Raw genomic sequence first — 27651 nt, 5'->3', positions numbered from 1 at the left:
TGCGCTAGATATAGTTCTCTAATCTGGATTAAATCATACACATAAACTTTATTCATCATTGTCTTTATGTTATAGTAGGAAAATTAAGGCATTTCATAAAATATGAAATCAATTGTACAATGCATGATACAGTCGAAGATCTGGCCATGGAATTGGTGTCTTAACTATCATTTCTCACCTTTAATCAATAAACATTATTCCTCTTGAAAGATGATGAAAAATTACTCATATTAAATACAGTAAAAATAAACGTCATTAATCAAACACTACATTTCTAACCTCTTTACATTCATTAACAGTGTGGAATACAAACAATGATGGTTTTTGTTATGGCTTTGTGTTTCTTTAAAATGCTAACTAGGCCAGGCGTGGTGGCTCAAGCCTGTAATCTCAGCACTTTGCGAGGCCAAGGTGGGCAGATCACCTCAGGTCAGAAGTTCCAGACCGGACTGGCCAACATGGTGAAACCCCGTTTCTACTAAAAATACAAAGATTAGCTGGGCGTGGTGGTGGGTGCCTGCAATCCCAGCTACTCGGGAGGCTGAGGCAGAAAAATCGCTTGAACCTGGGAGGCGGAGATTGGAGTGAGCCGAGATTGCGCCATTGTACTCCAGCCTGGGCAACAGAGCGAGACTCTGTCTCAAAAATAAATAAAATAAAATAAAATAAAATAAAATAAAATAAAATGTTAACTAAAATCGATTTCTAATTTGGGAAACATAATAACTAATACCATTTGATTTTTAAAAGAATTGTATCTTAATCATTAAGCTAAAGACATAGCAAGAAAACAATGACATGGTCACTTGAAGGGTGTCTCAGCCAACTTTTCACCATCTAATAAGACACCCTTAAAGTAATTCCAGCAGAAAGTCTCAGAAATTCATTGATCAACCTCCAAAGCACATCAGGGAAGGTGTTAATACAGTGGACAACAAGAAAAATAAACAGCAGAACATGTTATTTAAATTTTTGAGATAATAAAACAATACAGAAGTAGGAACCCTTGTGAAATTATGTTCTGGTTTTGGGTAATGAGATCATTAATATGTTATAAACTTCATACGTGTGGCACACTGTAAGGATTAAAGAATGGAATAAGCAAGCGAGCTCCCTAAAACACCTGATATAAGAAACACCATGCTGGGCACGGTGGCTCACGCCTGTAATCCCACACTTTGGGAGGCCAAGGCGGGCAGATCATGAGGTCAGGAGATCGAGACCAGCCTGGCCAACATGGTGAAACTCTGTTTCTACTAAAAATACAAAATTTAGTGGGGCATGGTGGCGCATGCCTATAGTCCCAGCTACTCAGGAGGCTGAGGCATGAGAATCGCTGGAACCTGGGAGGTGGAGGTTGCAGTGAGCCGAGATTGGGCCACTGCACTCCAGCCTGGGTTCTGGGCAAGAGTGAGACACTCTGTCTCAAAAAAAAAAAAAAAAAAAAAAAAGGCTGGGTGTGGTGGCCCACACCTGTAATCCCAGCACTTTGGGAGGCCAAGGCGGGCGTATCACGAGGTCAAGAGATTGAGACCATCCTGGCTAACATGGTGAAAACCCGTCTCTACTAAAAATACAAAAAAAAATTAGCTGGGCATGGTGGCGGGCGCCTGTAGTCCCAGCTACTCGGGAGGCTGAGGCAGGAGAATGGCATGAACCCCTGAGGCAGAGCTTCCAGTGAGCCTATATCATGCCACTGTACTCCAGCCTGGGCGACAGATTGAGACTCTGTCTCGAAAAAAATAAAGAAATACTGAATTGCAGTAACTTTTATAGGCACAAACTTCCTTAAGTTTCAAGCAAATGAAAGTCAACCCTCATTATTCATGAGGACTTCAAGTAGGCCATTTTACAAACAAGCTTAAGCACCCTACAAATGGCTTTTTCTTACTACAGAGTTCTTAGGATAAACGTGTTTATACTTTGGCTGAACAGTCACGTGGATATCATAAAGGTGGCGATGGTATGTCACTATCCGGTGAAACTGCTTGCCTTCCTTCATGATTTCCTCAGTCTTTTTTTCAGTAGACATAAGATTTTCCAAAAAGTCTGAATCTTCTAAATATAGCTCATCACCTGAAAAAGGAAAAAATCTGATTTTATTTTTAAATACAAAATTATTTTTCACCATGGCAGAAAGTATAAAATTTTAATTCCATCGAGTATTATTTTATAAATCACTCCAATATACTAATGACATACAAATCAGTATTTTTATCTATTTCATATGTTTGGAACTGAGATAGTTGTTAAATCAGTATTTATTTTGATCTATTTAATATGTTTGGAACTGAGATAGTTGTTAACTAATCTAATTCTATGAGCTTACCTCAATTTCTTTATTGTGTTTTTTTATCTTTTTTTTTGAGATGGAGTCTCATTCTGTTGCCCAGGCTAGAGTGCAGTGGCGCGATCTCGGCTCACTGCAACCTCCACCTCCTGGGCTCAAGCAATTCTCATGCCTCAGCCTCCCGAGTAACTGGGATCACAGGTGCCTGCCACCACGCCTGGTTAATTTTTGTATTGTTAGTAGAAACAGGTTTCGCCATGTTTACCAGGCTGGTCTCAAACTCCTGACCTCAAATGATTCACCCACCTCGGCCTCCCAAAGTGCTGGGATTACAGGCGTGAACTACTGTGCCTGTCCTCTTTCTTGTGCTTCTAATATCCCCTTACAACACCCCAGCCAAGAGTTTTTGGGCCCATAAACATCTGTGACTGGTATGTTTCCACTGTGAACTGTAACTATTATACTAGTTCATGACTCTCTTTATTCTATTCAATACTGATATTAAGATTGGCCTTGATATTCATATACTTTTGATGTTTCAAAGTGGACTGTTCTTATCATCTTCAGGTTAATTTAGAGAAATTCCATCAAAACTGCTAAATTTTCCCACTGTAGGTTGAGTAATAAATCTTTTTTTTTTTTTTGAGACAGAGTTTCGCTCTTGTTGCCCAGGCTGGAGTGCAATGGCGCAATCTCAGCTCACCACAACCTCTGCCTCCTGGGTTCAAGTGATTCTCCTGCCTCAGCCTCCCGAGTAGCTGGGATTACAGGCATGCGCCCCCATGCCCAGCTAATTTTGTATTATTAGTAGAGACGGGGTTTCTCCACGTTGGTCAGGCCGGTCTCGAACTCTCACCCTTAGGTGATCCACCCGCCTCAGCCTCCCAAAGTGCTGAGATTACACGTGTGAGCCACCGTGCCCAGCCTTTTGTTTTGTTTTGTTTTTGACAGAGTCTCGCTCTGTCGCCCAGGTTAGAGTGCAGTGGCATGATCTTGGCTCACTGCAACCTCTACCTCCTGGGTTCAGATGATTCTCCTGCCTCAGCCTCCTGAGCAGCTGGGATTACAGGTGTGTGCCACCACGCATGGCTAATTTGTTTTTTTTTTTTTTTGTATTTTCAGTTGAGATAGAGTTAACATTTTACTTTATTTTCTTCATAATTTCATAATTCATAATTTCAATTGAAATTATGTTCAACTGAAAAAAAAAAAAAAGTTGGCTGGGCACAGTGGCTCATGCCTATAATTCCAGAATTTGGGGAGGCTGAGGCGGGCAGATCACCTGAGGTCAGGAGTTCAAGACCAGCCTGGCCAACATGGTGAAACCCTGTCTCTACTACTAATACAAAAAAATTAGCCAGGCGTGGTGGCACATGCCTGTAATTCCAGCTACTCGGGAGGCTGAGGCAGAAGTATCGCTTGAACCCAGGAGGCAAAGGTTGCAGTGAGCCCAGACTGCACTCCAGCCTGGGTGACAAGAGCAAAACGCTGTCTCAAAAAAAAAAGCTCCCTAATTCAAATTAGATGACAACTTAAGAGTTCTCGTAATTCAAACTTAAAATGCAAAAAAGTGAGAAATCAGCCAGGCGTGGTGGCTCATGACTGTAATCCCAGCACTTTGGGAGGCCAAGGCGGGTGGATCACAAGGTCAGGAGTTCAAGACCAGCCTGGCCAAGATGGTGAAACCCCGTATCTACTAAAAAAATATACAAAGATTAGCCGGGCACAGTGGTGGGCACCTGTAATCCCAGCTTCTTGGGAGGCTGAGGCAGAGAATTGCTTGAACCTGGGAGGTGGAGGTTGCAGTGAGCCAAGATTGTGCCACTGCACTCCAGCCTGGGTGACAGAGGGAAACTGTCTCAAAAAAAAAAAAAAAGTGAGAAATTATATGAGAAAGACCTTTGTCAATGTCTAGGAAATATATTAATATAAATGTATGTGTATGTATATGACATTATGCAGAATTTCTGGTTATAATAATATGGATATTTTATAGGCTTTGATCTTACTTAGCTAATACCCTGTAGATTACAAAACACAGACTGTAATTCCTATCTCTATGTTGGGCAATACAGCCATGCAGCCCAGGGCACTGAATGTGAATACTAACAAAAGCACTGATGCTTCACTGGTTTACCTGGTAAAAGATGGACCATCCCATCAGCAGTTAACAAGATGATCGGCAGCCACCTTTCCAGTCCTTCTAATGCACGACCCAAACAAAATTTGTGCAAGTCAGAGAGAGAGGCAAAGTTTGCAAGTCTTCTCACTTCGTAGAACTGTGGGGGTGGCAACCAAATTTCTTTTGATAAGAAACTTTCAGTTGCCTCTGACGGAGATGACCACTGTGAAAGACAAAGGCAGGGTTTCCTAAGGTTTATGGCATAGACAATGTGAGACTTGAGACAGTCAGACCAGTACCTAAGGTAGAACTGAATGTGTAAAATGAATTCATTAATGCACCCTGTGAGATCCCTCAAAGACAACATGAAAAGATTCAGTGAAGAAAGCTGGGTTGATCCTCTTAAGAGGTTGCTTATTAGGACACTGATCCTCAGAACTAGTAAATAAACCAGGGCAGACCCCCGAGGCTTGACCTGGGAGAGCTGTTCAGCATAAGAGGCGGGAGATGCAGAGAGGGTAAGGTGGTTCTGGTCCCTGCTGAAAGAAGAAAGACTCTGAAGGGTAAACTCATCACAGTAGATGGAGAATTTGGTGCCTGTTCATTCCTCTGGGAAATGGATACTTGGCTAGATCCTGAGGATATAATGATGGACACCACAAAGCTCTCCTAGGCCCTATGGGGACTTCAGCAACCAAAATGCTTTGTGATGTGGTGATGTGTGCCACATGGTACAACGGCGGTGAAGCATCAGGAGCAACAGCAGCTTTCAGGAAGTCACCCGGCATGACTCAGCCTACAGTCGAGAGAGTAATAACTTGGTAGGGTTTCAGCCAGGCAGTATTTGCCCGGAAAACTTCAGTGGCTTCATTCTACAACCTCCTCTCCTTCCTGAGCCTTCTTTCCATAGACATTTAGATAAAAAGAGCTGATTCAATGGATATGGAATAACCTCAAAGGTTGTTCTTTTTTTTGAGATGGAGTCTCGCTCTGTCACCCAGGCTGGAGTGCAGTGGCCTGATCTCGGCTCACTGCAAGCTCCACCTCCTGGGTTCACGCCATTCTCCTGCCTCAGCCTCCCGAGTAGCTGGGACTACAGGCGCCCACCACCACACCCAGCTAATTTTTTGTATTTTCAGTAGAGACGGGGTTTCACTGTGTTAGCTAGGATGGTCTCGATCTCCTGACCCCATGATCTACCCGCCTCGGCCTCCCAAAGTGCTGGGATTACAGTCGTGATTTTTTTTTTTTTTTTTGACCGAGTATCTCTCTGTCGCCCAGGCTGGAGTGCAGTAGCGCAATCTTGGCTCACTGCAACCTCTACTTCCCGGGTTCAAGCAATTCTCTGCCTCAGCCTCCCAAGTAGCTGGAACTACAGGCACCTGCCACCATCGTGGCTAATTTTTGTATCTTTTTTTTTTTTTTTTGAAACGGAGTCTTGCTCTGTCGCCCAGGCTGGACTGCAGTGGTGTGATCTCAGCTCACTGCAAGCTCCGCCTCCTGGGTTCATGCCATTCTCCTGCCTCAGCCTCCCGAGTAGCTGGGACTACAGGTGCCTGCCACCACGCCCGGCTAATTTTTTGTATTTTTAGTAGAGACGGGGTTTCACCGTGTTCACCAGGATGGTCTCGATCTCCTGACTTTGTGATCCGCCCGCCTCGGCCTCTCAAAGTGCTGGGATTACAGGCGTGAGCCACCGCGCCTGGCCTAATTTTTGTATCTTTAGTAGAGATGGCATTTCACCATCTTGGCCAGGCTGGTCTTGAAATCCTGACCTCGTGATCCACCCACCTCGGCCTCCCAAAGTGCTGGGATTACAGGTGTGAGCCACCGCGCCTGGCCATAAGGTTGTTCTTTACTTGGTTTACTAAATATCCACTTATACACCTAGGAGAAACTGATTCTCGCCCCCAAGCCCTGGGATTTGGAATTGATTTCTGCTTTAGATGACTGTAGGTCAAAGGTTTGCAAGCTCGTACATGCTTAAACATTGACTGAGAAGTCTGTGAAGGCTTCACATTCCCAGGGCCCTGGTATGGTGCCCAGCAATCTATGAGTTCAGTGAGTCCCCTAATCATTCTGCAGGTGGCCAAAATGGCATTTAAAAAACAGAGCCCTGGGCCTCAAAGGACCACCCAATCTCTCTGTTATTTCCAAGGCAACCGTATGAGTTCAGTGATAACAACGAAGACAAAGGGTTAAATGGCAGGCATCAACCCACTTAATCCAACCTGTTCAGGTGAGTCCAGACCACAGGTTACAATACCTTATCACTTACTGATTACTTCTTACTAGTAAAGCATTGTACAAAATGCAATGCTTTCCTGCTGAGTGCAGTGGCTCACGCCTGTAATCACAGCCACCTGGGAGGCTACAATGGGAGGTAAGTCCTACCATGGCCAGGGTTACTGCTTAAAGGGAATTCCCAGACTGCAACCCAAGGAGCAAGAGACTAATCAGAGCCTGGGATTTTCACTGACTTGAGACACAGCTTGAATTTTGGGAAGCCCATACAGCAGAATTTGGGAAGCAGCATACAGTAGTCTCCCCTTATGCAAGAGGAATACTTTCCCAGATCCCTAGTGGATGCATGAAATCAAGGAAGTGCTAAGCCTTATACAAACTATGCTCTTCCTACACATACACACCTATGATAAAATTTAATTGATGAATTAGGCCCAGTAAGAGATTAACAATAACTTATTATTATTATCATTTTGAGATGGAGTTTCGCTTTTGTTACCCAGGCTGGAGTGCAATGGCGCGATCCCTGCTCACTGCAAACTCCACCTCCCGGGTTCAAGCGATTTTCCTGTCTCAGCCTCCCGAGTAGCTGGGATTACAGGCATTTGCCACCACACCTGGCTAATTTTGTATTTTTAGTAGAGACGGGGTTTATTCCTGTTGGTCAGGCTGGTCTCGAACTCCCGACCTCAGGTAATCTGCCCGCCTCGGCCCCCAAGGGGTTGGGATTACAGGCATGAGCCACCGTGCTCAGCCAACAATAACTTATAATAAACTAGAACAATGATAACAATTCGTGTAGTAAAAGTTGGTGAATGTGGTCTCTCTCTCTCTCTCCAAATATCTTAATATTTTCAGACCTTGGTTGACTGAGGGTAACTCAAACCATGGAAAGAGAAACCAGGGATAAAGCTGTACCTGAGAGGAAAGACCTACAGAGTAGAGCTCTAGAAATCTGTGTAGGGTGCACTTGAATCTTTGCTCAACACTTATCTATGTATGCATAAGGTGAAACCACATGAGACCAGGAAAGAATGATGCCTCTTTTTTTTCCTGTTATTAGTATTTTACTTTACTCACCATTGTATACATAAGGAGAGAATGATTTCTGAAGAAAGAAGAATTACCTGAGAGCCTTAAGATTAAACTCCCAGAGATCACCTGGAGCCAAGGATTATTCGAATTCCTTCCAATCACAGTGGAGAGATCATGTTGAACATAAGCAGCACTCAAGTAGACCTTATGAGGGTCATACATTTAGAAGTGCAGCTAATGGCCAGGTGCAGTGGCTCATGCCTGTAATCCCAGCACTTTGGGAGGCAGAGGTGGGTGGATCACCTGAGGTCAGGAGTTCAAGACCAACCTGGCCAACATGGTGAAACTCGGACTCTACTAAAAATACAAAAATTAGCCAGGGATGGTGGCACGTGCCTGCAATCCCAGCTACTCAGGAGGCTGAGGCATGAGAATCACCTGAACCAGGGAGGAGGAGGTTGCAGTGAGCCAAGACCACACCACTGCACTCCAGCCTGGGCGGCAGAGTGAAAGTATGTCTCAAAAAAAAAAAAAAAAAAGTGCAGCTAAATTAGCTCTAGAATAAAGGCTACTATAGGCCCATGCTAAAATCACTTAAAATCATTTAAAATTAAATCTCAAGACAATTAAGGTAATTTGCAATCACTTAACTGCTTGCTAGGAAATGTCCAATACTCTCTTTTTGTTTTTCTTTTTTTTTTTGAGACAGAGTCTCGCTCTGTCACCCAGGCTGGAGTGCAGTGCTGTGATCTCATCTCACTGCACCCTCTGCCTCCTGGGTTCAAGCGATTCTCCTGCTTCAGCCTCCAGAGTAGCTAGAACTATAGGCGCCCACCACCATGACTGGCTAATTTTTTTGGTATTTTTAGTAGAAACGGGGTTTCACAATGTTGGCAAGGCTGGTCTTGAACTGCTGACCTCGTGATCCACCCACCTTGGCCTCCCAAAGTGCTGGAGTTACAGGCGTGAGCCACTGCACCCAGCCAAGTTCCAATAGTTTTTTTTTTTTTTTTTTTTTTTTGAGATGAAGTCTTGCTCTTGTCCCCCAGGCTGGAGTGCGATGGCGTGATCTTGGCTCACTGCATCTCTGCCTCCCAGGTTCAACCGATTCTTCTGCCTTGGCCCCCCAAGTAGCTGGGATTACAGGTGCCTGCCACCATGCCCAGCTAATTTTTGTATTTTTACTTGAGACGGGGTTTCACCATGTTGGTCAGGCTGGTCTAGAACTCCTGACCTCAGGTGATCTACCTGCCTTGGCCTCCCAAAGTGCTGGGATTATAGGTGTGAACCACCATGCTCGGCCCAAAGTCCAATACTCTTTAAAGGAATGTGACAAGATTCAGCACTCAACAACATAAAGTCACAATACCCAACATTCAATAAAAATTGCAAGACATGATGAAGTGGGAAAACGTCATCCAAAACTAGAAAAAAAATAAGTCAACAGAAACAGACCCAGAAATTATAGCAAGGATTAAGTTAGCAGAAAAGGGCATTAAAAACAATGCTGTAAAGATACAAAGGAAAACATCAACATGATGAAAGAAATAAAAAATATTACCTGCAAGAGGCTGGGCATGGTGGCTCATGCCTGTAATCCCAGTACTTTGGGAGGCCAAGGCAGGTGGATCACAAGGTCAGGAGTTTGAGACCAGCCTGACCAACATGGCGAAACCCCGTCTCTACTAAAAATACAAAACTTAGCTGGGCATGGTGGCATGTGCCTGTAATCCCAGCTACTCAGGAGGCTGAGGCAGGAGAATTGCTTGAATCTGGGAGGCAGAGGTTGCAGTGAGCCGAGATCGTGCCATTGCACTCCAGCCTGGGTGGCAGAGCAAGACTCTGTCTAAAAAAAAAAAAAAAAGTTACCTGCAAGAGTGGTAACAGACCTCTCCTAAGAAATTTATGCAAACTAGCAAATAAGGGAGCAATATTTTTAGGTACATAAGGAAAAAAACCTATCAACCTAGAATTTTATACCTAGCCAAAGTATCTTTCAAAAACAAAGGCAAAATAGTTATTTTCAAGCAAGCAAAAGTTAGAGGATTCATTGTCATAGGATCTATACTACAAGAAATATTAGAGAAACTTCTTTAGGCAGAAGGATACCAGAGATAGATTTAGAGCTACACAAAGGAATAAAGAGTGCTAAAAATAGTAAATATGTGGCTGGGCATGGTGGCTCATGCCTGTGATCCCAGCACTTTGGGAGGCCCAGCTGGGTGGATCAGCTGAGGTCAGGAGTTTGAGATCAGCCTGGCCAACATGGTGAAAACTCGTCTCTACTAAAAGTACAAAAAGTAGCTGGGCATGGTGGTGGGTGCCTGTAATCTCAGCTACTCGGGAGGCTGAGGCAGGAGAATCACTTGAACCAGAGAGGCGGAGGTTGTAGTGAGCCAAGATCACGCCACTGCACTCCAGCCTGGGTGACAGAGTGAGACTCCGTCTCAAAAAAAAAAAAAAAAAAAAAAGCCTGGGCACAGTGGCCCACACCTGTGATCTCAGCATTTTGGGAGGCTGAGGCAGGTGGATCACCTGAGGTCAGGAGTTCAAGACCAGCCTGACCAACATGGAGAAACCCCATCTCTACTAAAAATACAAAATTGGCTGGCCATGGTGGGTGCATGCCTGTAATCCTAGCTACCTGGGAGGCTGAGGCAGGAGAATCACTTGAACCCAGAAGGCAGAGGCTGTGGTGAGCTGAGATGGCACCATTGCACTGCAGCCTGGGGAACAAGAATGAAACTCCATCTCAATAAAAAAAATAGTAAATATGCAGGTAAACATAAGACGTTTTTTTCTCATTAAGACTGATGGTCTAGGCTGGGTGTGGTGGCTGATGCCTGTAATCCCAGCACTTTGGGAGGCCAAGGTGTGCGGATTACCTGAGGTTGGGAGTTCGACAGCAGCCTGACCAACGCGGAGAAAACCCGTTTCTCCTAAAAATACAAAATCAGCTGGGCGTGGTGGCGTATGCCTACAATCCCAGCTACTGGGGAAGCTGAGGCAGGAGAATCACTTGAACCCAGGAGGTGGAGGGTGCGGTGAGCCGATATCGCGTCATTGCATTCCAGCCTGGGTGACAAGAGCGAAACACTGTCTCAAAAAAAAAAATTTATGGTCTAAAGCAAAAATAATCACAGTGTATTGTAGAGTTTATAATAAAAGTCAAATGTATGACAACAATAGCATAAAGGACAGGAGGGAACAAATAAGTATATTGCTGCAAGGTTCTAACTCTATAAACGAAATGAAAAATGTATATTGCAAATTTTAGAGCAACTACAAAGAGACATAGTTAATAAGTTAATAATGGAAATAAAACAGTCATAAGAAAAACAGTACAAATAGATGGGAACAAAAAATGAGCAGTAAGATGGTAGATATGAATCTAACCTTATTGACAATAACAAATTTAAATAAACACTCCAACTAAAAAGCAAAAGTTTTTATATTGGATAAAAAGCAAGACTATATGCTGCCTGCAAGAAACACACTTTTTTTTCTTTTTTTGGAGATGGAGTCTCGCTCTGTCGCCCAGGCTGGAGTGCAGTGGCATGATCTTGGCTCACTGCTACCTCTGCCTCCTGGGTTCAAGCAATTCTCCTGTCTCCACCTGTGTGAGGGTTCAGTCAGGCTGGTGGGAAAAAATTTAGTTATAATAGCCAGAAACCCTCTTGGAAGGCCTGAGAGTTGCATAACTTCAGTAACAGATCTGGCTGAAGGCAGCCTAGTCCACTTACCTTTAATTAAATAAATTAAAGTAGATACAAAGGAATGTGGGGAGTTTATCTAACTAGCTTGTTTACTCATGTGGTCCTAAGACTAACCTTGGATCTACCGCAGGTGCTTAATTGCTTTCTATCTGGGATGTCTGCAAGGTCAATTACCCTCTAGTGGTGTTGACTCAAGCCTTTGTCAATTAATCTTTACTGAATAAACATGAGTCTGGCTGGCTGGTCAAGGCCGAGGTCGCAACTTTTTACAGCACTCTCCTGGGAGTCTGTAAGTAGCCTTGATGCTCAGTCAGACTGGCAAAGCAGAGTATCTGTATCAGTGCACGTTATTCATCCATCATTGGGTCAGGGTCTGCAGGACAGACCCCCGCACACCTGGATAATTTTTGTATTTTTAATATAGATGGGGTTTCGCTATGTTGCTGGGCTGGTCTCAAACTCCTGAACTCAGGTGATCAGCCCTCCTTGGCCTCCCAAAGTGTTGGGATTATAGGTGTAAGCCACTGCACCCAGCCAGAAACACACTTTAAATAATAAAGACACAGATAGTTTAAAAGGATAGAAAAATATACTAACATGAATCAAAAGAAAGTCAGAGGGGCTATATTAATATCAAACAGAGTAAACTTCAGATTTCAGAATAAAGATTATAACCAGGAATAAAGAAGGATATTTCATAATCATCAAAGAGTTAATCCATGAACTTTTAAAAGTCCTAAATGTGGATACAGTCAGTACCTTACATGGGAGCTTCAAAATACATGAAGCCAAATCTGATAGAACTAAAAGGTGAAAAAGACAACTCCACAATTATTAGTTGAAGATTTCCGCATTCCTCTCTCAGCACCTGATGAAACAAGGAAATGATATAGAAGACTTGCAAGACTGGCCAGGCACAGTGGCTCACGCCTGTAATCCCAGCACTTTGGGAGGCCCAGACAGGTGGATCACCTGAGGTCAGGAGTTGGCCTGACCAACCCAGTGAAACCCATCCCTAGTAAAAATACAAAAATTAGCTAGGCATGGTGGCAGGCGCCCATAATCCCAGCTGCTTGGGAGACTGAGGAAGGAGAATTGCTTGAACCTGGGAGGCGGAGGTTTCAGTGAGCCAAGATCAGACCAATGCACTCCAGCCTGGGTGACAGAGCAAGACTCCGTTTCAAAAAAAAAAAAAAAAAAAAAACCTGCAAGATGCTATGAACAACTCAACCTAATTTTACATTTTTACCAAAATACCAACAAGTAGCAGAATACATATTCTTCTTAGGTGCAAAGGGAACATTCACCAAGATAGAACATATTCATGGCCGTAAAACAAGTCTCAATAATTTTTTTTTTTTGAGAAAGGGCCTGACTCTGTTGTCCAGGCTGAAGTGCAGTGGTGTGATCATGGCTCACTGCAGCCTCAACCTCCCAGGCTCAAGGGATCCTCTCACCTCAGCTTCTTCAGTAACAGGAACCACAGGCATGTACCACCATGCCCAGCTAAGTTTTAAAATTTTTTGTAGATATGAGGTCTTAGTATGTTACAGTCCAGGCAGGTCTTGAGTTCTTGAGCTCAATTGATCCTCTGGCCTTCTTCTCCCAAAATGCTGAGATTATAGGTATCAGTCACTGTACTGGCCAATAAATTTTAAAAGACTGAAACTGGCCAGGCACAGTAGCTTATGCCAATAATCCCCAAGACTTTGGGAGGCTGAAGCTGCACGGTCGCTTGAGGCCAGGAGTTCAAGACCTCCCTGAGCAACATAGTGAGATCCGGTCTCTACAAAAAATAAAACAATTAGCCAAGCGTGGTTGCAGGTGCCTGTGGGCCCAGCTACCTGGGAAGCTGAGACTGGAGAATCACTTCAGCCCAGTGAGAGGTGAAGCCAGCTGGACTTCCTGGGTCAAGTGGGGACTTGGAGAACTTTTCTGTCTAGCTAAAGGTTTGTAAACACACCAATCAGCACTCTGTAAAAATGCACCAATCAGCACTCTGTGTCTAGCTCAAGGTTTGTAAACGCACCAATCAGTACTCTGTAAAAACGCACCAATCAGCACTCTGTGTCTAGCTAAAGGTTTGTAAATACACCAATCAGCACTCTGTAAAAACGGACCAATCAGCACTGTGTAAAATGGACCAATCAGCACTCTGTAAAATGGACCAATCAGCACTCTGTAAAATGGACCAATCAGCAGGATGTGGTCAGGGCCAAATAAGGGAATAAAAGCTGGCCACCCAAGCCAGCAGCAGCAACCTGCTCGGGTCCCTTTCCATGCTGTGGAAGCTTTGTTCTTTCGCTCTTCGCAATAAATCTTGCTGCTGCTCACTCTGGGTTTGCACTACCTTTATGAGCTGTAACACTCACCACGAAGGTCTGCAGCTTCACTGCTGAAGCCAGCGAGACCAGGAACGCACCAGGAGGAACAAACAACTCCAGACATGCCACCTTTAAGAGCTGTAACACTCACTGCAAAGGTCTGTGGCATCACTCCTAAAGTCAGCGAGACCACGAACCCAACGAAAGAAAGAAACTCTGGACACATCTGAATATCTGAAGGAACAAACTCCGGACACACCATTTTTTAAGAACTGTAACATTCACCGCAAGGGTCTGCAGCTTCATTCTTGAAGTCAGCGAAACCAAGAACCCACCGGAAGGAACCAATTCTGGACGCATTTTGGCGACCACGAAGGGACTATCACCTATCACTAAGCGGTGAGTACCTTTGGACCCCTTTTGCTTGCTATTCTGTCCTATTTTTCCTTAGAATTTGAGAGCTAAATACCGGGCACCTGTTGGCCAGTTAAAAGCGACTAGTGTGGCTGCTGAACTAAAGACACGGGTGTCAGGCTTTCTGGGAAAGGGCCAACAACCCCCGACTCTTTGGAGGTGGGAGCGTTGGTTTGCCTGGAACCAGCTTCTGCTTTTCCTGTCCTTCTGGGCTGAGCCTAGGGTCGACAGCGAGGAAAGCCATTCAGCTCCGGGGTCCCGACAAGAAGTTGGTTGACCCTGCGGCCATGAGTGGAACTCTGAAAGTCACATCACCCAGGCGAGACTCGCCCATCTATCCTATCTATCCTGACCCTTGCCTCCTGGGTCCTAATGACTGTCAGACAAACTTCCTCTCGCCTTTCTTTGAGGCTAGTCCCACTTCTAAAAACCACTCCGCCTCTGGTGCTTTTCTAGTTTCTCCTGTAAGAATGATTTCTAGTATAAACTTCAGGACTCTGTTACCTTCTTTAGACACCCGGGCTCACCAATCAGAAAGACACAATTTTTGCTCAAAGCCCCATCATAGGGGGGACTATCTGGAATTTTAGAATACCTCCTTAGAAAAGCAGGCCTAACAAAAGCTATTCCTGAAGCTAAGATATCGGGAGCCTCAGAAATTGTATCCTTCCTATTCATATAACTGGGGACAAAAGGCTTCACTCTTCCAACTCTGGAGATCCCTTCCCTCCCTCAGGGTATGGCCCTCTACTTCATTTTGGGGGCATAACATCGTTATAGGACATGGGTAAGGTCCCAATACTAACAGGAGAATGCTTAGGACTCCAACAGTTTTCCGAGAATGCATCAGTAAGGGCCACTAAATCTGATTTTTCTCGGTCCTCTTTGTGGTCTAGGAGGACAGGAAAGGGCGCAGGTTTTCGAGAATGTGTTGGTAAGAGCCACTAAATCCGATCTTCCTCATTCCTCTTTGTGGTCTAGGAGAACTAGTGTTTCTGCTGCTGTGTCAGTGAGCACAACCATTCTGATCAGCAGGGTCTAGGGACTGTTGTGGGTTCTTGGGCAGGGGTTGTTTCTGCTGCTGCATTGGTGAGCACAACTATTCCAATCAGCAGGGTCCGGGGACTGTTGCAGGTTCTTGGGCAAGAGATGTTTCTGCTGTTGCGTTGGTGAGCGCAACTATTCCGATCAGCAAGGTCCAGGGACCGTTGCAGGTTCTTGGGCAGGGGGAGAAACAAACAAACCAAAACCGCAGGCAGTTTTGTCTTTCAGATGGGAAACACTCAGGCATCAACAGGCTCACCCTTGAAATGCATCCTAAGCCATTGGTACCAATTTGACCCGCAAACCCTGAAAAAGAGGTGGCTCATTTTTTTCTATACTACAGCCTGGCCCCAATTTCTCTCTCTGATGGGGAAAAATGGCCACCTGAGGGAAGTATAAACTACAATACTATCCTGCAGCCTGACCTTTTCTGTAAGAGGGAAGGCAAATGGAGTGAAATACCTTATGTCCAAGTTTTCTTTTCATTGAAGGAGAATACACAAGTATGCAAAGCTTGCAATTTACATCCCACAGGAGGACCTCTCAGCTTACCTCCATATCCTAGCCTCCCTATAGCTCCCCTTCCTATTAATGATAAGCCTCCTCTAATCTCCGCTGCCCAGAAGGAAACAAGCAAAGAAATCTCCAAAGGACCGCAAAACCCCCCAGGCTATCGGTTATATCCCCTTCAAGCTGTAGGGGGAGGGGAATTTGGCCCAACCTGGGTACGTGTTCCCTTCTCCCTCTCTGATTTTAAGCAGATCAAGGCAGACCTTGGGAAGCTTTCAGATGATCTTGATAGGTATACAGATGTCCTACAGGGTCGAGGGCAAACCTTCTATCTCATTTGGAGAGATGTCATGCTAGTGTTAGATCAAACCCTGGCCTTTAATGAAAAGAATGTGGCTTTAGCTGCAGCCCAAGAGTTTGGAGATACCTGGTGTCTTAGTCCAGTAAATGATACAATGACAGTTGAACAAAGGGACAAATTCCTTACTAGTCAGCAAGCCGTATGTCAGTAAGTCAGTATGGATCCCCACTGGGACCTCGACTCAGATCATGGGGACTGGAGTCATAAACATCTGCTGACTTGTGTTCTAGAAGGACTAAGGAGTATTAGGAAAAAGCCCATGAATTATTCAATGATGTCCACCATAACTCAGGGAAAGGAAGAAAATGCTTCTGCCTTCCTCAAGCGGCTACAGGAGGCCTTAAGAAAATACACTCCCCTGTCACCTGACTCACTTGAGGGTCAATTGATCCTAAAAGACAAGTTTATTACCCAATCAGCTGTGGATATCAGGAGAAAGCTCCAAAAGCGAGCCCTGGGCCCTGAACAAACTCTGGAAGCATTATTAAACCTGGCAACCTCAGTGTTCTATAATAGGGACCAAGATGGACAGGCCCAAAAGGAAAAGTGAGATAATAGAAAGGCCGCAGACTTAGTCATGGCCCTCAGACAAACAAACCTTGGTGGTTCAGAGGGGACAGAAAATGGAGCAGGCCAATCACCTGGTAGGGCTTGTTATCAGTGTGGTTTACAAGAACACTTTTTTAAAAAAAGATTGTCCTATGAGAAACAAGCTGCCCCCTCACCCATGTCCACTATGCTGAGGCAATCACTGGAAGACACACTGCCCCAGAGGACAAAGGTTCTCTGGGACAGAAGCCACCAACCAGAAGATGCAACAAGACTGAGGGTGCCCGGGGAAAGCACCAGCTCATGTCATCACTCTCACTGAGTCCCGGGTATGTATAACCATTGAGGGCCAGGAAATTGACTTCCTCCTGGACACTGGCGTGGCTTTCTCAGTGTTAATCTCCTGTCTTGGAGCTGTCCTCAAGGTCTGTTACCATCCGAGGAATCCTGGGACAGGCTGTAACCAGGTATTTCTCCCACCTCCTCAGTTGTAATTGGGAGACTTTGCTCTTTTCACATGCCTTTCTTGTTATGCCTGAAAGTCCCACACCCTTATTAGGGAGGGATATATTAGCCAAAGCTGGAGCTATTATCTACATGAATACGGGGAACAAGTTACCCATTTGTTGTCCCCTGCTTGGGGAGGGAATCAACCCTGAAGTCTGGGCACTGGAAGGAACAAACTCAAGCTCCAGCCTTAAGCCTTCCCACAGGACGAAACTTTTCTTTAAACGTCACAGAGAGAGCAGGAATAGCTCTTGGGGTCCTTACTCAGACTCATGGGACAACTCCACAACCAGTGGCATACCTAAGTAAGGAAACTGATATAGTAGCAAAAGGCTAGCCTAACTGTTTAGGGGTAGTTGTGGCAGTGGCTGTCTTAGTGTCAGAGGCTATCAAAATAATACAAGGAAAGGATCTCACTGTCTGGACTACTCATGATGTAAATGGCAAACTAGGTGCCAAAGGAAGTTTATGGCTATCAGACAACCACCTGCTTAGATACCAGGCACTACTCCTTGAGGGACCAGTGCTTCAAGTGCATACGTGTGTGGCCCTCAGCCCTGCCACTTTTCTCCCAGAGGATAGGGAGCGGGTCAAGCATGGCTGCCAACAGGTAGTAGTCCAGACTTATGCCGCCTGAAAGGATCTCTTAGAAGTCCCGTTAGCTAATCCTGACCTTAACCAATATACCGATGGAAGTTCATTTGTGGAAAATGGGATACGAAGGGCAGGTTATGCCACAGTTAGTGATGTAACCGTACTTGAAAGTAAACCTCTTCCCCCAGGGACCAGCACCCAGTTAGCAGAACTAGTGGCACTTACCCGAGCCTTACAACTGGGAAAGGAAAAAAGAAAAAACGTGTATACAGATAGCAAGTATGCTTATCTAATCCTACATGCCCATGCTGCAATATGTAAAGAAAGGGCGTTCCTAACCTCTGGGGGAACCCCCATTAAATACCACAAGGAAATCATGGAGTTATTGCACTCAGTGCAAAAACCCAAGGAGGTGGCAGTCTTACACTCCCGAAGCCATCACAAAGGGGAAGGAGAAGGGAGAACGGCAGCATAAGTGGCTGGCAGAGGCAGGGAAAGACCAGCAGAGAGAAAGAGAGGCAAAGTCAAAGACAGAAGGAAAGAGAGGAAGAGACAAAGGAGTCAGAGAGAAAGAGATAGAAGTAGTAAAGAAAAAACAGTGTACCCTATTCCTTTAAAAGCCAGGGTAAATTTAAAATCTATAATTCATGCCTGTAATCCCAGCACTTTGGGAGGCCAAGGCGGGTGGATCACAAGGTCAGGAGTTTGAGACCAACTTGGCCAACATGGTGAAACCCCGTCTCTACTAAAAATACAAAAATTAGCCAGGTGTGGTGGCGGGCGCCTGTAATTCCAGTTACTCGGGAGGCTGAGGCAGGAGAATTGCTTGAACCCGGGAGGCAGAGGTTGCAGTGAGCCTAGATCATGCCACTGCACTCCAGCCTGGGTGACAGGGCAAGACTCCGTCTCCAAAAAAATAAAAATAAAAAATAAAACCTACAATTGATAATTGAAGGTCTTCTCTGTAACCCTATAACACTCCAATACCACCTTGTTGTCAGTGTAAACAAGGGCATAGCCCGAAAGCACTGAGGCCACTGACAAACCGTAGCCTTCCTATCAAAAATCCTTAACCCAGCAAGTTTCCTAACAGGGGATCTAAATCTGAAGGTCTGACCAGACATAGGAGGAACCCCCTTCAGGATAGGATGATAGATGTTTCCTCCTGGGCGATTAAGGAAAAAGACACAATGGGTACTCAGTACGTGATAAGGAAACTCTTACAGAAGCAGAGTTAGGAAAATTGCCTAATAATTGGTCTGCTCAAACGTGCAAGCTGTTTGCACTCAGCCAAACCTTAAAGTACTTACAGAATCAGGAAGGAGCCATCTATACCAATTTTAAGTTAATATGGACTGAATGAGGTCTTATTAATAGCAAAGAATAATTGAAATCCCAAACTTAAGGTTTTCAACAAAAGTAAAGTTTGCTAAAAGTTAACAGTGTAACACATATTATCCTAACTTCTAATCTTATGGACATCAGACCCTATCAGTGCCCCTCAAAGCTCAAGTCCATCAGCAAAGGGCCATACAACTGATACCCCTACTTATAGGGCTAGAAATGGCCACTGCTACAGGAACCGGAATAGCCAGTTTATCTACTTCATTATCTTACTACCACACACTCTCGAAGGATTTCTCAGACAGCTTGCAAGAAATAACAAAATCTATTCAGTAAGGATAATAACTACAATCCCAAATAGACTCTTTGGCAGCAGTGACTCTCCAAAACCCCCGAGGCCTAGACCTCCTCACTGCTGAGAAAGGAGGACTTTGCACCTTAGGGGAAGAGTGTTGTTTTTACACTAACAAGTCAGGGATAGTGCGAGATGCCACCCAGCATTTACAGGAAAAGGTTTCTGAAATCAGACAATGCCTTTCAAACTCTTATACCAACCTCTGGAGTTGGGCAACATGGCTTCTCCCCTTTCTACCTCCTGTGACGGCCATTTTACTATTACTCGCCTTCGGGCCCTGTATTTTTAACCTCCTTGTCAAATTTGTTTCCTCCAGAATCAAGGCCATCAAACTACAGATGGTCTTACAAACGGAAACCCAAATGAGCTCAACTAACAACTTCTACCGAGGACCCCTGGACCGACCCACTGGCCCTTTCACTGGCCTAGAGTTCCCCTCTGGAGGACACTACAACTGCAGGGCCCCTTCTTTGCCCCTGTCCAGCAGGAAGTAGCTAGAGCAGTCATTGCCCAATTCCCAACAGCAGTTGGGGTGCCCTGTTTAGAGGCGGGATTGAGAGGTGAAGCCCCTGGACTTCCTGGGTCCAGTGGGGACTTGGAGAACTTTTCTGTCTAGCTAAAGGTTTGTGAATGCACCAATCAGCACTCTGTAAAAACACACCAATCAGTGCTCTGTGTCTAGCTAAAGGTTTGTAAATGCACCAATCAGTACTATGCAATCAGCGCTCTGTCTAGCTAAAGATTTGTAAACGCACCAATCCGCACTCTGTAAAAACTGACCAATCAGCACTCTGCAAAATGGACCAATCAGCAGGACACCAGCAGGGCCAAATAAGGGAATAAAAGCTGGCCACCCAGCCACCAGCACCCAACCTGCTCTGATCGCCTTCCGCTGTGGGAGGTTTGTTCTTTTGCTCTTTGCAATAAATCTTGCTGCTGCTCACTCCTTGGGTCCGCACTACCTTTATAAGCTGTAACACTGACCACAAACGTCTGCAGCTTTGCTCCTGAAGCCAGCGAGACCACAAACCCACCAAAAGGAACAAACAACTCCAGACGCACCACCTTTAAGAGCTGTAACACTCACTGCGAAGGTCTGCAGCTTCACTCCTGAAGTCAGCAAGACCACGAACCCACCAGAAGGAAGAAACTCCAGACACATCTGAACATCTGAAGGAAGAAACTGGACACACCATCTTCAAGAACTGTAACACTCACTTCGAGGGTCCGTGGCTTTATTCTTAAAGTCAGCGAGACCAAGAACCTACTGGAAGGAACCAATTCTGGACACACCAGGAGCTGGAGACGAGCCTGGGTGTGCAGCACAGAGAGACAAGACCCCCATCTGTACCAAAAATAAATAAAAATAGGAAGACTGGAATCATATTAAGTCTGTTCTCCAAGAAAACCAAATTAAACGGCTGTGGAGATGAACTATGTCTACACACGTACAAGTGCTTACACAGTGGCCACGCTGGAGGAACCACATAGAGAGACAGGCTCCAGGCCTTGAGACCCCAAAGCCTAGGAAAGCAGAGAGCACTTCACCAAGAGCATGGCTTTGGTCTACAAGGGTGAGAGTTTCCTGCCCGTCTAAGCGTTCCTTGCTGCTTAATCTCTCTGGGCTTGGCCTATGCGGGGGTCCCTGGGGGGCCTGGGCCGCTGGGAGGGGTCCTCCCTCTCACGTCCTGGCGGTCCGCAGCAAGGCCCTGAGCAGGCCCTACCTGGTAGCCCACCACCTCCGCCAAATCGGGGTAGACGGGCGGCGGCTCGCGCAGGCAGCACAGGAAGAAGGCCGTGTCAAAGCGGCGAGTGGTGCCCCGCAAGAAAGGGGTGAGCCAGGCGCTCCAGTTGTGCAGCGCCCAGATGTCGGGTGTGCAGTCGAGGTGGGCGCACAGCCGCAGGAAGTGGCGCGGGTCCCGGCGCACGCGGTCGCGCCAGGAGGCCAGGCCCGGCGGCGGCTCCAGGGCGAGGCCAGGCCCGGGTGCTGGGCCTGGTGGGGAAGTCCTGGGCCGCAGCAGCAGCACGCCCGCCTCCTCGAAGGCCTCCCGCACGGCGCAGATGCGGAAGGCTACGTCCTCAGGCAGCGTCCCAGTGTTGTCGGCCTTGTGGTCATCGGTGTCGGGCAGCGACGGGAAAGCGGTGCGGCTGAATGGCGCCGGGCCCAGGCCGAAGCGCGGCGGCCCGTGGTGCGGCGCGAAGAGGCCCAGCCAGTCCGCCGAGCGGTCGGCCGCATCCAGCACTCCGCCCGAGAAGACGTGCGCGCCCGGCATGAAGCCTTGGTGCGGGGAACGCTGCAGCAGCAGCAGCCGGAAGCCCTCGGAGGGCGGCGGGCGCGACGGCGGGGTGGCCGTCTCCGGGCGCGACCAGCCAGCCGCCAGGACGATGCTGGCCGCCCGCCGCCAGCGGCTGGGGCCCGGCCGCAGGGAGCTGCTCATGGCGCGCAGCTTCCCGGATCCGATTCTGGCGCGGCCGGAGCTCCTCGGCAGGTGGCCGGGCCCTGCAGGGACCCTAGCACCTCCGGGGGCCTCGCGGGGATTGAGGACGAGCCTCCGGCGCTGGGTGAACCTGGGCGTTTGGTCGGCAACGGCGCCTGCCTGTGGGAGGGGCACCCGAGCAGGCACCGCCTCGAGTGCACTGGGGCCCAGCTAGGGCACTCTCGCGGGACAATGGGTGTCACGGCAGCCAGCGACCGTTTGTCATTCACAGCTGCCTGAAAGGAGGACCGCAGTATTCCCACGCAGGAAGCTTGGACCAAAAGCAGGAATGCTTAAGGGCGCATATGACTTGCCATGGTAAAAAACAGGATGCCAACCCAGGCCTGATGACATCCACCTCACTAAAAGCTCAGGACTAGGACTTTCTGCTTTAAACAAGGATCCACATGTGGGTGTTTTCTGTGGGAGAGGGAGAGAGGACATTCAAAGGGCAGAAGTCTGACCTTTGCAAGCACACATGAACCACACCAATGAGAAATGAATGGATGAGCCAGATGCCAAATTATAAATTTCCTACTGCACACCTTGAATGTGAAAGGTACTCCCAGAGTAATTTCTCTCGTGTTCTGGTTACCTTTTATTGTCAGGGCGCCTGGGGACGGCCTTAGGTGTCTTAGGACATTTGACGAGTTCCACTTTGATGGGAGATGTTTAATCTGGGCCTCCACATGGAGATTTCTCTCCACCTTGTTAGTGTCTAGAAGACTCCCACCTCCAATAGCAGGATTATGATCTTTTGAAAAGCCTGTGTAAATTTGAGTCTTTTCTTTTATAACTCCTTATCAGTCACCGACAGCTTTTCCCATAATTGCTATTATAATTGGATCACACATTTGTTATGTTTTTGGATGAAATACACTATACCCCTGCCGACCCTCACAAACCATCATTTTAATGTGGGTTATTTCCTGGGTAGAATCCACAGATGACATTGTCAATATTTAGGGGTTTTGTTTGAAGAGACCTGGTCTCTGGCCAGGCGCTGTGGCTTACACCTGTAATCCCAGCACTTTGGGAGGCCAAGGCGGTCGGATCACCTGAGGCCAGGACTTCAAGACCAGCGTGGCCAACATGGCAAAACCCCGTCTCTACTAAAAATACAAAAATTAGCTGGGTGTGGCGGCCCGCGCCTATAGTTGCAGCTACTCAGGAGGCTGAGGCAGGAGAATCACTTGAATCTGGGTGGAGGTTGCAGTGAGCCAAGATCCTGCCACTGCATTCCGGCATGGGTGACAGAGCGAGACTCTGTCTCAAAAAAATAAATAAATAAATAAAATAAAAATACAGAGCAAGGGAGAGAAAGGAAATAAGGCACTCAGGTGATTAAAGTAACATGTCTTCAATACTAGGAGTAATAATAATCCTAGGGGATAATAATATTAGTAGTTACTGGGTACAGTGTGTGAGGCACTAGGAACTTTATTAGTATTAGTTGTGTAATTCTTACAAAACCCCATGAAGTGGAAACAGTTATCACTATTTTACAGATGACTAACCATTTATGGAGGGATTAAGGGTCTTAAGAACATACTGCTCCCTTTGCTGAACATAACACCGTGGTTTTGTGGGTGAATGTGTGTGTTTCAACATCACCTGGTTTTCACAGAAGCTGGTTACTCATGAGTGAGATGACCAAGTCCTGGTCCTGGGTGCATAGCAAAACAACAGAAACTGAACCTTTTTTTTTTTTGAGAGGGAGTCTGGCTCTCTCACCAGGCTGGAGTGCAGTGGTGCGATCTCGGCTTACTGCAATATCTGCCTCTCGGGTTCAAGCAATTCTCCTGCCTCAGCCTCTGGAGTAGCTGGGATTGCAGGCGCATGCTACTACGCCTGACTAATTTTTGTATTTTTAGCAGAGGCAAGGTTTCATCATGTTGGTGAGGCTGGTCTCAAACGCCTGACCTCAAGTGATCTGCCTACCTCAGCCTCCCAAAGTGCTGGGATTACAGGTGTGAGCCACCACACCTGGCAGAAACTGGACCTTAACCAACACAGAACAGTGTCCAAAATGTGCACACTGCCATGACTGTCATATTTGGGGCACTGAGATGACACAATTACAGTTTATGGATTCAGAGATCATGTCATATAAACTCAGTTATCTGAGCTGTAGCCAAGAAATGATACAGAAGCAAAGAACTATCCATGAGCATTCAAAGAGATACAGATATCATATTCATATCTAAAGTGCTCTGCTCACAGGATAATTTGTGGATATGTTATTTACTTAATGCTGTTAACAAATTAGTCAAAAACTTGGTGGATTAAATCAATAAACACTTATTGTCCAGGCATGGTGGGTAATGTCTGTAACCCTAACACTCAGGGAGGGCGAGGCGGGAGGATAACTTGAGGCCAGGAATTCAAGACCAGCCTGGGAAACACAGTGAGACCCCTCCTCTTAAAAGAAAATTCGTGGGGAGGTGCAGTGGCTCACGCCTATAATCACAGCACTTTGGGAGGCAAGGTGGGCGGATCACAGGTCAGGAGATCGAGACCATCCTGGCTAACACGGTGAAACCCCATCTCTACTAAAAATACAAAAAAATTAGCCGGGTGTGGTGGCAGGCGCCTGTAGTCCCAGCTACTCAGGAGGCTGAGGCAGGAGAATGGCGAGAACCCGGGAGGCAGAGCTTGCCACTGCACTCCAGCCTGGGTGACAGAGTGAGACTCCGTCTCAAAAAAAAAAAAAGAAAAAGAAAATTAGCTGGGTGTGGTATCACATGCCTGTAGTCCCAGCTACTCAAGAGGCTGAGATGGGAGGATCGCTTGGGCCCAGGAGTTGGAGGCTGCAGTGAGCCATGATCACGCCACTGCACTCCGACCTGGGTGACAGAGCAAGACTCTGCCTCAAAAGAAAAAAAAAGATGGGGCACAGTGGCTCACACCTGTAATCCCAGCACTTTGGGAGGCCGAGGTGGGTGGATCACCTGAGGTCACAAGTTTGAGGCCAGCCTGGCTAACATGGTGAGACCCCGTCTCTACTAAAAATACAAAAAATAAAAATAAAAATTAGCTGGGTGTGGTGGTGGGTGCCTGTAATCCCAGCTACTCGGGAGGCTGAGGCAGGAGAATCGCTTGAACCCGGGAGGCAGAGGTTGCAGTGAGCTGAGATAGTGCTACTGCACTGCAGCCTAGGTGAGAGAGCAAGACTCTGTTTCAAAATCAAAAGCAAAACAAAACAAAAAAAAACAAGAAAAACAAACAAAAAACAATGGACATTGATTATCCCACCTTTTCTGTTGATCAGGGATTAGGGACCACCTCCATGTGGTGATCCTAACTCAGTATCTCCCATGAGGCTGTGATCAGCATGTCAGCCAGGACTTGTCCAGCACTGGGAGATCCACTTCCTCAATGGCTCACTCACATGGCTGTTGGCAGGGGGCCTAGTTCCTTACCGCATGGATCTTTCCATAGGGTTGCTTCAATGTCTTCAGGACTTGGTGGGTAAACTTCCCCCAGAAAGAATGATCCATGAGAGAGGAAGAAGCCATGATGCCTTTTATGACTTAGCCTCAAAAGTTACACTTCAGGCTGGGCACAGTGGCTCATACCTGGCAATCCCAGAACTTTGGGAGGCCAAGATGTGTGGATCACCTGAGGTCAGGAGTTGAGCCCAGCCTGGTCAACAGGGTGAAACCCCGTCTCTACTAAAAATACAAAAATTAGCTGGGTATGGTGGCACAGAAGAATTGCTTGAACCCAGGTGGCAGAGGTTGCAGTGAGCCAAGATCATACCACTGCACTCCATCCTGGGCGACAGACTTAGACTCCATCTCAAAAAAAAAAAAAAAAAAAAAAAAAGAAAAGAAAAAAGAAAAAAAACCTTTTTAAAAATCATTCTGAGAAATTATTTTTAGGTGGTTATTCATTTTTTTTTTTTTTTTTGAGACAGGGTCTCACTCTGCGGCCCAGGTGCAGTGATGTTATCACAGCTGACCAGAGCCTGGACACCCCCAGGCTCAAGTGGTCCTCCCACCTCAGCCTCCTGAGGAAGCTGGGACTACAGCACCACAACGGGCTAATTTTTGTATGTTTTGTAGAGATAAGGTTTTGCTTTGTTGCCCAGGCTGGTGTTGAACTCCTGGGCTCAACCAATCCACTTGCCTCGGCCTTGCAAAGTGCTGGAATTACAGACATGAGCTAACGCAGCAACATGAGCCTTTATTTTTATTTTATTTTTTTGAGGAGTCTTGCTCCTGTTGCCCAGGCTAGAGTGCAGTGGCATGATCTCGGCTCACTGCAACCTCCGCCTCCTGGGTTCAAGCGATTCTCCTGCCTCAGCCTCCCAAGTAGCTGGGATTACAGGTGCCTGCCACCGCATCTGGCTAATTTTTATATTTCTAGTAGAGACAGGGTTGCACCATCTTGGCCAGGCTGGTCTTGAACTCCTGACCTCGTGTGATCCACCCACCTTGGCCTCCCAAAGTGCTGGGATTACAGGCCTGAGCCACTGTGCCCGGCATTTTTTTTTTTTTTTTTTTAAAACAGGGTCTCACTCATTCTGTCACCCCAGGCTGGAGTGCAGTGGCATGATCTTGGGGAAGGCTGGTCACCCCACCCTAATCTTATCATGCAAATGGGCTTTCCAGTTGATTGGTGTCATCTTGTCTGCTTCTTACAGTACATGTGGCCGACAAAGAGAAGGGAAGATGGAGCCACCATCTTCAACAGGAGTGGCACAACTGTCGGATCTATGTCTGCAGCTGGATTTTACAGGCTGCTCTTCGTTAGAAAGGGAAACTTTACGGAGGACTTCCATGCCTTCACTATCTGCCTAAGTAAATTCTTCTTAACTCCTGTACCAGTCTCAGCCTCATTTTGTCCAGCCCCTATACAAGATGGAGTTGCTCTGGTTCAAACGCCTGACACAACCTTGCTCCAAAATAAACATGGGGGATGTATGTTACCTATATGTTTACCCATTGCACATGTGGTCAACCCCCCCATAAATATGTACAGCTTTCCCCAAAAACCTGCTGAATATGACTTTCTTGTGTAATACAGACCCTGGGATGCATAAAACCCAACCTGCCCTTTCCCTCTTTGAAGAGAGAGACCTTTACAAACTGATATCCCATGGTGTTTTGGATGAGAACTACAAAGTGACATGGGGGAGCTTTTTAGGGGTGATGGAAATGTTCTATATCTTCTTGGCTGTAGTAGTGTTTACATTATTGGTACATTATTGCACATCTTTAGAGTGAATTTAACTGTGTTTACTTTTTTTTTTTTTTAGACAGAGTCTCACTCTGTCGCTCAGGCTGGAGTGCAGTGGTGCAATCTCAGCTCACTGCAACCTCTGCCTCCCTGGTTCAAGTGATTCTTGTGCCTCAGCCTCCCTAGTAGGTGGGACTACAGGCGTGCACCACCACACCAGGCTAATTTTTGTATTTTTAGTGGAGACGGGGTTTCACTGTGTTGGCCAAGCTGATCTCAAACTCCTGACCTCAGGTGATCCACCTGCCTCAGCCTCCCAAAGTGCTGGGATTACAGGCGTGAGCCACCACAACTGGCCTGTATTTACTTTTGTTTTGTTTGTTTTTGAGATGGAGTTTTGCTCTGTCGCCCAGGCTGGAGTGCAGTGGCATGATCTCAACTCACTGCAAGCTCTGCCTCCCAGGTTCAAGTGATTCTCCTGCCTCAGCCTCCCAGGTAGCTGGGATTCCAATTTAAACAACAGAATAATATTTTCTAGATGACAAAATTATTCAAAATTTTATCGTAAGAACAATATAATC

General features: G+C 46.4%; 1 protein-coding gene and 1 long non-coding RNA gene across 3 annotated transcripts; one reads left to right on the top strand and one right to left on the bottom strand.

Moving 5' to 3' along the window:
• Positions 1-28: 28 nt before the first annotated feature.
• On the bottom strand, positions 29-22435 carry NUDT19 (nudix hydrolase 19). Of its 2 annotated transcripts, XR_010153810.1 has the most exons (4): positions 21134-22435; positions 9253-9537; positions 4428-4635; positions 29-2076 (listed from the first exon to the last, which is right to left on the bottom strand). XR_010153810.1 is itself a non-coding variant. In XM_016935616.4 (3 exons), the coding sequence occupies exons 1-3, from the start codon at positions 21845-21847 to the stop codon at positions 1871-1873; spliced, it is 1128 nt and encodes a 375-aa protein (XP_016791105.1). In that variant the 5' UTR covers positions 21848-22435; the 3' UTR covers positions 29-1870. The 2 variants fall into 2 exon arrangements, 1 of the variants encoding a protein (XP_016791105.1); XM_016935616.4 differs by lacking the exon at positions 9253-9537.
• LOC134809101 (uncharacterized) lies at positions 22118-26712 on the top strand. Its single transcript, XR_010153811.1, has 2 exons — positions 22118-22204; positions 26535-26712. It is a non-coding gene; the product is annotated as an uncharacterized LOC134809101 (long non-coding RNA).
• Positions 26713-27651: the final 939 nt, after the last annotated feature.

Source organism: Pan troglodytes, chromosome 20 (assembly GCF_028858775.2).
Source record: "Pan troglodytes isolate AG18354 chromosome 20, NHGRI_mPanTro3-v2.0_pri, whole genome shotgun sequence".
Taxonomy (NCBI): Eukaryota; Metazoa; Chordata; class Mammalia; order Primates; family Hominidae; genus Pan; species Pan troglodytes.
Note: the sequence above shows the minus strand (reverse complement) of the source record. Positions and strands in the feature narration are given on the sequence as shown.